General features: G+C 38.8%; 1 protein-coding gene across 1 annotated transcript in view; it reads left to right on the top strand.

Moving 5' to 3' along the window:
• Nucleotides 1-11,545, top strand: part of ELP3 (elongator acetyltransferase complex subunit 3) — a 157,583-nt gene extending 146,038 nt beyond the window's left edge. The window contains exon 15 of the mRNA XM_063442001.1: nt 10,851-11,545. Within this exon, the coding sequence (XP_063298071.1) occupies nt 10,851-10,927 (77 nt within the window). The 3' untranslated portion in view covers nt 10,928-11,545. The remainder of the gene's footprint in view (nt 1-10,850) is intronic.
• The last annotated feature ends 488 nt before the right edge of the window (nt 11,546-12,033 follow it).

Genomic DNA, 12,033 nt, shown 5'->3' with positions numbered 1-12,033 from the left:
CTTCGTATTCTTTTTTGTATACTGATAATTAGAATTCGAGTCCCGGTCAGTTACTGTATGTCGCGTTACCCCCTCTGGACTGAAGAATCATACATCACACTTGAGATACTAACTGTAGGTTGATCTCCACCTTCAACCAATTTCAATATACACAAATTTGACACTTTGTTAAGGCAGTACTCTGTTAATGCCTAATGGCATTTGCTATGTCCCTAACAAATACCTTCATGTATGATTTCTACAAGAGTACTCGTACACAGGAACATGGAGGCAAAGTTAGGGTGCAAAATTCTACAAAACATTTACTGTAAAAACTACAAAGATTTGAACATCTAAATAAATACAAAAAAATGGGGGATAGGGCTTTACTCGCAGCATATTAAACTACAAAAAAATGGGGGATAGGGCTTTACTCGCAGCATATTAAACTACAAAAAAATGGGGGATAGGGCTTTACTCGCAGCATATTAAACATCTTTTTGTTTCCTGCGCACACTGCTGGAATTCTACACTTTGACAACCAATAAGCTCATGGAAGTGTCAACCAATTGCTATTTGTCTGGCATTGTAAGAGTTAGTCTATAGGTTTTTTTTTTCAGTTTTTTTATAGGTTTTTTTTTTTTTTTACTACACACTGGTTAAAATAGACCTAGGAAATGCTTTTTAAATTCTAGCACGGGTTAACCGTAAATGTTTGTGTTATCTTTCTTCTCAGCGTTTAAACAGGTGATGTTGGAATAGCTGTGATTTGCTGTTTTGCATGAGGTCTTATTAGTGTCGTGTAGATTTCCCAGCAGGAGTGACATACTTTTTCCCTCTTATGTTTGCTCCAAAAGGGCTTGTGCCTGTAGGTAACATGAAACAGGGAGTATATACCGTGTCCAATCTTCCTACAGCAACAGTTCATTGCCAATAGCTGACCCACTTATTCTCTCCGTATTTTTTAATAATCTGCAGCTTAGTGAATGTAATGATTAACTACATGTTTTATAACAACATAGCATAATAGAAAGCAACAATACAGGAAATCACACCAAAGGTTAGTTATACTGGGTGGGTTTATATTATTAAACGGACACTCCAGGCTCCCACACACGTTAGATGCACTGTGTAGGTTAGGTTACAGTTATACTGGGTGAGTTTATATTATTAAAGGGACACTCCAGGCTCCCACACACGTTAGGTGCACTGTGTAGGTTAGGTTACAGTTAGTTATACTGGGTGGGTTTATATTATTAAAAGGACACTCCAGGCTCCCACACACGTTAGATGCACTGTGCAGGTTAGGTTACAGTTAGTTATACTGGGTGGGTTTATATTAATAAAGGGACACTCCAGGCTCCCACACACATTAGATGCACTGTGTAGGTTAGGTTACAGTTAGTTATACTGGGTGGGTTTATATTATTAAACGGACACTCCAGGCTCCCACACACGTTAGATGCACTGTGTAGGTTAGGTTACAGTTATACTGGGTGAGTTTATATTATTAAAGGGACACTCCAGGCTCCCACACACGTTAGGTGCACTGTGTAGGTTAGGTTACAGTTAGTTATACTGGGTGGGTTTATATTATTAAAGGGACACTCCAGGCTCCCACACACGGTAGGTGCACTGTGTAGGTTAGGTTACAGTTAGTTATACTGGGTGGGTTTATATTATTAAAGGGGCACTCCAGGCTCTCACACACGTTAGATGCACTGTGTAGGTTAGGTTACAGTTAGTTATACTGGGTGGGTTTATATTATTAAAGGGACACTCCAGGCTCTCACACACGTTAGATGCACTGTGTAGGTTAGGTTACAGTTAGTTATACTGGGTGGGTTTATATTAATAAAGGGACACTCCAGGCTCCCACACACGGTAGGTGCACTGTGTAGGTTAGGTTACAGCTAGTTATACTGGGTGGGTTAATATTATTAAAGGGACACTCCAGGCTCCCACACACGGCAGGTGCACTGTGTAGATTAGTTTACAGTTAGTTATACCGGGTGGGTTAATATTATTAAAGGGACACTCCAGGCTCCCACACACGTTAGATGCACTGTTTAGATTAGTTTACAGTTAGTTATACTGGGTGGGTTAATATTATTAAAGGGACACTCCAGGCTCCCACACACGGCAGGTGCACTGTGTAGATTAGTTTACAGTTAGTTATACCGGGTGGGTTAATATTATTAAAGGGACACTCCAGGCTCCCACACACGTTAGATGCACTGTTTAGATTAGGTTACAGCTAGTTATACTGGGTGGGTTAATATTATTAAAGGGACACTCCAGGCTCCCACACACGGCAGGTGCACTGTGTAGATTAGTTTACAGTTAGTTATACCGGGTGGGTTAATATTATTAAAGGGACACTCCAGGCTCCCACACACGTTAGATGCACTGTTTAGATTAGTTTACAGTTAGTTATACTGGGTGGGTTAATATTATTAAAGGGACACTCCAGGCTCCCACACACGTTAGGTGCACTGTGTAGGTTAGGTTACAGTTATACTGGGTGGGTTTATATTAAAGGGACACTCCAGGCTCCCACACACGTTAGATGCACTGTGTAGGTTAGGTTACAGTTAGTTATACTGGGTGGGTTTATATTATTAAATGGACACTCCAGGCTCTCACACACGTTAGATGCACTGTGTAGGTTAGGTTACAGTTAGTTATACTGGGTAGGTTTATATTATTAAAGGGACACTCCAGGCTCCGCCACACGTAAGATGCACTGTGTAGGTTAGGTTACAGTTCGTTATACTGGGTGGGTTTATATTATTAAAGGGACACTCCAGGCTCCCACACACTTTAGAAACATAGAAACATAGAATGTGACGGCAGATAAGAACCATTCGGCCCATCTAGTCTGCCCAGTTTTTTAAATACTTTCATTAGTCCCTGGCCTTATCTTATAGTTAGGATAGCCTTATGCCTATCCCACGCATGCTTAAACTCCTTTACTGTGTTAACCTCTACCACTTCAGCTGGAAGGCTATTCCATGCATCCACTACCCTCTCAGTAAAGTAATACTTCCTGATATTATTTTTAAACCTTTGTCCCTCTAATTTAAGACTATGTCCTCTTGTTGTGGTAGTTTTTCTTCTTTTAAATATAGTCTCCTCCTTTACTGTGTTGATTCCCTTTATGTATTTAAATGTTTCTATCATATCCCCCCTGTCTCGTCTTTCCTCCATGCTATACATGTTAAGATCCTTTAACCTTTCCTGGTAAGTTTTATCCTGCAATCCATGAACCAGTTTAGTAGCCCTTCTTTGAACTCTCTCTAAGGTATCAATATCCTTCTGAAGATAGGGTCTCCAGTACTGTGTACAGTACTCCAAGTGAGGTCTCACCAGTGTTCTGTACAATGGCATGAGCACTTCCCTCTTTCTACTGCTAATACCTCTCCCTATACAACCAAGCATTCTGCTAGCATTTCCTGCTGCTCTATTACATTGTCTGCCTACCTTTAAGTCATCAGAAATAATCACCCCTAAATCCCTTTCCTCAGATGTTGAGGTTAGGACTCTATCAAATATTCTGTACTCTGCCCTTGGGTTTTTAAGTCCAAGATGCATTATCTTGCACTTATCCACATTAAATGTCAGTTGCCACAACTCTGACCATTTTTCTAGTCTACCTAAATCATTTTCCATTTGGCTTATCCCTCCTGGAACATCAACCCTGTTACATATCTTAGTATCATCCGCAAAAAGACACACCTTACCATCAAGACCTTCTGCAATATCACTAATAAAAATATTAAAGAGAATGGGTCCAAGTACAGATCCCTGAGGTACCCCACTGGTGACAAGCCCAAGCTTCGAATATACTCCATTGACTACAACCCTCTGTTGCCTGTCACTCAGCCACTGCCTTACCCATTCAACAATATTGGAATCCAAACTCAAAGATTGTAGTTTGTTGATAAGCCTTCTATGTGCAACAGTGTCAAAAGCCTTACTGAAATCGAGGTAAGCAATGTCTACTGCACCACCCTGATCTATAATTTTAGTTACTTTAGGTGCATTGTGTAGGTTAGGTTACAGTTAGTTATACTGGGTGGGTTTATATTATTAAAGGGACATTCCAGGCTAACACACACGTTAGGTGCACTGTGTAGGTTAGGTTACAGTTAGTTATATTGGGTGGGTTTATATTATTAAAGGGACATTCCAGGCTAACACACGTTAGGTGCACTGTGTAGGTTAGGTTACAGTTCGTTATACTGGGTGGGTTTATATTATTAAAGGGACACTCTAGGCTCCCACACACGTTAGATGCACTGTGTAAGTTAGGTTACAGTTAGTTATACTGGGTGGGTTTATATTATTAAAAGGACACTCCAGGCTCCCACACACGTTAGATGCACTGTGCAGGTTAGGTTACAGTTAGTTATACTGGGTGGGTTTATATTATTAAAGGGACACTCCAGGCTCCCACACACGTTAGGTGCACTGTGTAGTTTAGGTTACAGTTATACTGGGTGGGTTTATATTATTAAAGGGACACTCTAGGCTCCCACACACGTTAAATGCACTGTGTACGTTAGGTTACAGTTAGTTATACTGGGTGGGTTTATATTATTAATCCCTTCCCGACCGCGGACGGAAATTTTCCGTCAACCTTGTCCTTCAGTTAAGGACCGTTGACGGAAAATTTCCGTCATTTACTAAAGTTAACCCCAGATCGCGCCGATCGTGGGGTTAACGGGGCTCCGGTCTGCCTCTGTATTAGAGGCAGACCAGGAGCACCCGATCGGGCTGCCCCAGCACCGGTGCTCGCTCTGACAGGCTGTCAGAGCGAGCACATGTGCTCCATATACTCACCTTCCGCCTCCCTGCACTTCCGGGTTCTGTGTGAAGTGCAGGGAGACGGATCAGTGCTGCTGATCTTCTCCCTGTGTAAAAAAAAAAAAAAAAAAGTTAAATCCAACCCCCCTTTCCCCTGCTTTAATAAAATTAACCCCTTGCCTGCCAATTGATCACTGACTACAGTGATCAATTGGCAGGGTATACATTTTAAGGTCATCTGATTTTTATTTTTTTTTAACCCCTGAGGGTTAATTATTTTTTTTTTTTTTTTTTTTAACCCTCAGGGGATAAATTTATTTTATTAATTTAAATATTTAAAAATTATATATTTAGCTAGCTGGGATGGGTGGAAGTTAGTGGGGAATTGGGGAATTTGGTGTTAGGCTAACTAAGGGTTAATGTTAAAAAAAAAAAATTAAAATAAGTTTTCAAAAGGTAAAAAAAATGTTAAAAAAATGTTTGTCACGTTTAAGTAAAAAAAGTACCACCCCCCTTTACCCAGTCTACATAAAAATTAACCCCATTCCCTGCTAGTTGATCACTGCCTACAGTGATCAAAATACAGATCACAGTATTATACTGTGATCTAATTTTTTTTTACTCCTGAGGATTAACTTTTATTTATTGTTTTAACCCTCAGGGGTTCAATTTATTTAATTAATTTAAATATTTTATAATTATACATTTTGCCAGCTGGGGTGGGTGGGAGTTATGGGAAAATTGGGAATTTACTGTTAGTGCTGCTTACTGCTAGTTAGGGGTTAACAGTAAAAGAAAAGTTTAGAAAAAAGTTAAAGTGTAAAACATTTAATAAGTAAAAAAAAAGTTTAAAAACGGGTTTTACAAAGTAAAAAATACATTAAAAAAATGCTTATTACCACTACACTTGGTACAAGCTAGCGGAAAAATGATCCAATGCTAAGGTTCAAAATATGCCTTTTGAATTACCCTGGGATGTCTTCTTTAAGAAATGGTATGCCTTTATGGTGTAATTGGATTATATAGCCTGGTAAAATACTCTAAAATGGGACATGGACACAGCGTAAAATTTCAAAGTTTGAAAAAAACTGGAATGGTGGGTCCCAAATGTGCCCGTCCGATGTCCACATATACCTGGCAAAGGTACATACAGGGATATTGCTGTACTCAGCCGACATAGCTGAGCAACATATGAAGTATTATACAGTGGTAGTACACATAAGGTTTGCAAAATATACTGCGCAAACTCACTTTGTGTGTCAAAAAGGCAGAAAAATGCTTATTACCACTACACCTGGTACAAGCTAGCGGAAAAATGATCCCACGCTAAGGTTCAAAATATGCCTTTTGAAATACCCTGGGGTGTGTTCTTTAAGAAATGGTATGTGTGACGGAACCAATCTCGCCACATTGTTTTGGAGGAGCCTGATTGCCCGCCTGCTGCCTTTGGACTATGGCCCTGGGAGATTGGGCCCTTTAAAAACGGTATTCGGCCATACCAGAGTGTATGTCACTCATTCTGGCCCTTTACATACAGTGGGGTAATTTGGTACTTGCCCTGTGTGAGCTGTGGTAACCCAGATAGCTATGCCATGGAGCCTATTCGTGTGATTAAAGACTTTGGCTCTATGACGATTAAACTGTATTCGGTTGGTCTGAGTGCCGTTCACCTAATAATGTGCACTCAGACCTGAGCTATCTGGGGATATGTGAAATGTCTGTGTGTTATGTGTAAAATGTGACTTTATGTATTTTAAAGTGTTTTATGTCGTTTTGCAACCATGTGGTTAATGGAGTCTGCCTCTAGTCCTGGATAATTGGATTACTTCTCCAATTATCTCCAGGGCAGAAGGGAGGAAACCGGGATGCATTGTGGGGATGTTTTTCTTCTGTTTGAGACAGATTTTGCCATGCTGCAAGCCAGGGCCCAAAAGATACTTTTACTAACTTTTGAACCCCTGGTCTGATTCATGCAATTTTTGAGTATGTTGTTCCCCCGAATGGATTGATTGTGAATATGTATTTTTATGTGAATGTGATGTATGGTTTTAAAGTTATGAAAGTTGTGTAAAAGTATATTTTGAACTGTATGCATAATGGGATTATGTGTCACACTAAGGGGAGGGGATGTGTGGGATGTAACATCTATGTCATTGGTTATTTTATGCCTCCCCCTGGGTGTGGCCTGTATGTGTACTCGTGTAATAAAAACCAGGCTGGGTGCCCCAGCACCTCAGACCACTGCTTGACCCTCAACACGGAGCCTTGTCTCGTTCTTGGGAGGATTCACTGTATGCTGTTGGAGATTGACTGCTAGGAGTGTAAGCTGATGTCCGCTTTTCCTATTCATCTGCTAGCAGCTATTTGTGAGGTTCCAGCTTGGAGTGCTATCTTATTCCCTGGTATGCAGTTCGGGAGTTTGATGCATTCGCCTGTATCCAGTTTGTGAGTTTTGATGTTCTGCAGTAGCTGTGCCTTTCTGAGAAAAGGGGATTATCGCCTAAACGGATTTTAACCCCTCATATGCTGAAACGGTCCGTTACAGTATGACTTTATAGTGTAGTTGGAATATGTAGCCTGCTCAAGTGCTCCAAAGTGGGACACAGACGCATCAAAACCCTCCATGAAAATTCACACTTAAAAACCTGAACTTGTCACGTCTCTTTTACAGCAGTGTAACTTCACAAAATAGTGTCTAGGTCATACATTGGGCATATTGTTTTACTCAGAAGGCTTAGATGAGCATAATTTGGGGGGTTTGAACTTAGTGGCACATATTAAATGTACAAAATGCCCAGCAAAAATGTAATCCGTGTGTAAAAAAAATGCCTAAAATTATTTTTTACCACATACTTTGGCATATATTGGTGAAAAAATGGGGGCATGTTAAAGCACAATATGCACCATATGAGATACCCTGAGTGTCTACTTTTACAAATGGTAGGCCTTTGTGGGTTTTTTTTTTTTTGAACAATCAAACTTCTATAATACCCCAAATTGAAGCATAGGCCCATTAAATCCGCCTCTCAAAATTCTACTGTAAATGTTGAAACGGACAGGTCTCCTATATGGCACTGTAGCTTCACGAAATAGTGCCAAAGACATACAATGGGGGTACTGTTGTACTCAGCAGAAGTAACTGAACACATAATAAAACTTTGTACAGGAATAGCACACACCAACTTTACAAAATACACATGGGAAGTTCTTTGTTATAAGTTTGTGTGACAAAAACCCCCCAAAACTAAATTTTACTCCAATATTTAGCAGAGATTGGCGGTGAAATGGCTACGTAGAAAGTGTCCAAACAACCTCAGGTAAATAGTCTGTGATGTCTACTTTATATAAATATATACTTTTGTGTGGTAATTTTGTTTTCTTTTATGGCTATTAAGCTTACAAGACAAACATACCAAATTCTAAAATCGCTCCACATTAAAAGTTTATTTTACTCCTTGTGCTTTGTGACCTGTAACTACCAAAAAAACTTAAAATCCCAGACACATTATATATTCTGTAAATCAGAACAACTAAATGAATTTATTTTTAATTACTTTATTTCACCTGCACTAATTAGGCCCACATTATTATTGCAAAAACTGTACAAAAAACACAACATTTTTATATTTTTTTGCATTTTTCTCTATTTTTTTAATAAATAAGCATTTATATATATATATATATATATATATATATATATATATATATATGTTACATCAAATTAAAGCCCTTTCTGTTCTTTAAAAAAACGGTATATAATATGCGTCGGTGCAATAAACGAGAGAGATGCAAATTGCAGTTGAACGCATACAGCAAGAAAATGCAAAAATTGCTTGTGTCATTAAGCGTAAGACAAGCTTCTGAAGCTGTGTCCTTAAGGGGTTAAAGGGACACTCCAGGCTCCGACACACGTTAGGTGCACTGTGTAGGTTAGGTTACAGTTAGTTATACCAAGTGGGTTTATATTATTAAAAGGGCACGTCAGCTCCCACACATGCTGGGTTACAGTTAGTTATACTGGGTGGGTTTATGTTATTAAAGGGACACTACAGTCTCCCACACAAATTAGATGCGCTGTGTAGATTAGGTTACAGTCAGTTACACCGAGTGGGTTTATATTATTAAAGGGACACTTCTCCCTCGCGTGTTCTCTATGATGCCAGGAGCTGAAATATGATGTAATTCTGGCCCCAGCATACTAATCAGTGTGTGGAAGGAGGGAAAAACTGCCCCACACTGGACCCCAGGGAGAGGACCAGCTCTCACAAAGGTAGGAAGGCTTGATGGGCCTCAAAAAATAAAATTGTCAGTGCGTGTGTGTTTGTGTATGATTGATTGTCAGTGAGTGTTTGTGTGTATATCTGCCAGTTTGTGTCTGTCAGTGAGTGTGTGAGGGTGTCTGTCTGTCAGTGTGTGTGTATTTGTGTGTGTGTGTGTGTGCATGTCAGTGAGAGTATAACTGAGTTTTAGGAACGGAACCCGGTAGGTAAGTGAGGAGTACCTTTACATATTCTGCATCCGATTTTTGCCCTCTTTATTTTACAGGCCTACCAGTACGTTGGTTTCGGCACACATTAACCGACTATGTTACATTTATTATTCTATATTATGCTATTTATTTCCTACAGCTTACGTCCTTTTGTGTCCCGATCACAAATATAAAGACTGGATCCTGGAGTTGTGGAAGGGACTATTTTAAAGTACTCACCTCCTCTAGCCATTACCTGTATCTTGATCACGCAGCACATATCCCACCCTCCACTCCCAATTTTCAGAACACTTCTGTGAACTCATACATTAGGCAGGCCCTCTTTGTTTTTCGAAACATCTCAACCTACTTACTTATATTCCCTATGTTATGTTTATTTATTACAGCTTGCAGCCTTTTGTGTCCCAAATATAAATAAATATATTTATACTATTTTGCTTTATATAAATATGTATATATTTATAGCAAGAGTGTGTATAAAGCTAAATATAATAGAAATACAATTAAGCTATAATATCACATAAGTATGTATAGATTGCTTTGCTACAAAGAAATGCTTGTGCACTAAACGGTGATGAGAGGCATTTTCTGGATAATTTAGACTGGGTTTGTAAGTCAATGTAAGCAATGAGGAAAGGTTATTTTCCCCCAGCGGTACGGGGCTTTTATTATTTTTAATATATTGCTTTTCGATAGATTTTTAATGCACTCTACATGTAAAGTATTACAAAATTGGTCAATCCAGCCTGCAGCGTGGCTTTACGTTTTATCTACATATAAACACGTGTGCTTTCAGTTTTACTGTCATACTGTATAAATGTGCCACCATACTATATATGCCGCCAAGAACACACATCTTGCAGAGTGTTAATCGAACAGCCGAGAGCATCTCCTAAACATTACATAGTGTGGGATACAGAGTGTTAATCGAACAGCCGAGGGCATCTCCTAAACATTACATAGTGTGGGATACAGAGTGTTAATCGAACAGCCGAGGGCATCTCCTAAACATTACATAATGTGGGATACAGAGTGTTAATCGAACAGCCGAGAGCATCTCCTAAACATTACATAGTGTGGGATACAGAGTGTTAATCGAACAGCCGAGAGCATCTCCTAAACATTACATAGTGTGGGATACAGAGTGTTAATCGAACAGCCGAGAGCATCTCCTAAACATTACATAGTGTGGGATACAGAGTGTTAATCGAACAGCCGAGAGCATCTCCTAAACATTACATAGTGTGGGATACAGAGTGTTAATCGAACAGCTGAGAGCATCTCCTAAACATTACATAGTGTGGGATACAGAGTGTTAATCGAACAGCCGAGAGCATCTCCTAAACATTACATAGTGTGGGATACAGAGTGTTAATCGAACAGCTGAGAGCATCTCCTAAACATTACATAGTGTGGGATACAGAGTGTTAATCGAACAGCCGAGAGCATCTCCTAAACATTACATAGTGTGGCATAATAAATCTGGAAAGGAAAATGGCAGCTTGTAAAAAGCCATTCCTAATGTATCTGCACAATTGTTGTAAATCCTGACCTGTCGTGTTTTTCTCTTCAGGTGTGGGAACCAGGAACTATTACAGAAAAATCGGCTATGAACTGGAAGGTCCGTACATGGTGAAGAAACTGGACTAAGTACAGACAAGAGCTAGGGTAGACAAGCTGCCGTGGAATACTCACTCGGCAACGTTTCCATGTAAAAAATCTGCCAAAAAGAATTAATTTAATCTGAGTGAGACACGTCTTTCACTCCGCTCTGGATTTTTGCAGCTAAGGAGTTAAAGTAACTTAATATTATAATAAAACAAAGATCTGTTACATTGTGTTTTTGTGCTTGCTCGGAAATTAATAAAAAGTATTCCTTTAATACAGGAATATTTAATAAGGTGAGTATTCTCTACAAATAAATAATATCAATGAAATGACCCTTGTCTAATGGGGTATGGACACATTGCATTATGGGAGCTGTGTATATATTTAAATCATATTCTCGCAGAGTGTATGTTTCTGAATGTCTGATCCATAAAGTTTTTCTGATGGGTACTTCTAGATCCAACACGAGGTTTTATCTAAAATATCCACTCTCCAAACAAGGTTTTTTGGGGGGCTGTATTTTCTAAATTTGCAAATCGAATGGAACAATATTAACCAAAATATAGCAAATGGGGTAATTTTGCAGTTTGGCTCTTACTGCATTCACAGACTTGTTTACGGATTATAACGTGGCTATTAAACTGTAAATGTTACAAATTACACCTTTTTAGATATTTTTGTTTTTGTCTTGAATAAAAAAAACATTTAGAATGTCTCCAAACATATGGTGCATAATGCTTTTCTGTTGTAAATGATGATTAATAAATATGTATTTTTCTCATACTGAAATGATTGTTTGAATACCCTAAACAACAACAACAGCAGCGTAATTGCAGAGGGTGCATTATCATTTTGGGGTAATGTGATTTTGTATGTAAAAAAACAAACCAAAAAAAGTAAGTGTGGTACTAAAATTAAATAAATAACCTAATAATAAAAAGATGCAACATACAATGTGAAAAAGCACATATATTAACATAGAACAAAGTGTGCTGTGCCTTCAAGACAAATGGCTAAAAACACTAAGTGGAATATAGTTAGCTTAAATAATAATGATATAATTGTATATACGATTAGACAAATTAATGTGCTTTATGCAAAAACATTCAAAGTGCAATTCAGTGCAAAATATAAAGTGCTACCACAAT

Source organism: Pelobates fuscus, chromosome 2 (genome assembly GCF_036172605.1).
Source record: "Pelobates fuscus isolate aPelFus1 chromosome 2, aPelFus1.pri, whole genome shotgun sequence".
In the NCBI taxonomy this organism is placed as follows: domain Eukaryota; kingdom Metazoa; phylum Chordata; class Amphibia; order Anura; family Pelobatidae; genus Pelobates; species Pelobates fuscus.
This window is presented reverse-complemented; position numbering and strand designations above follow the sequence as displayed.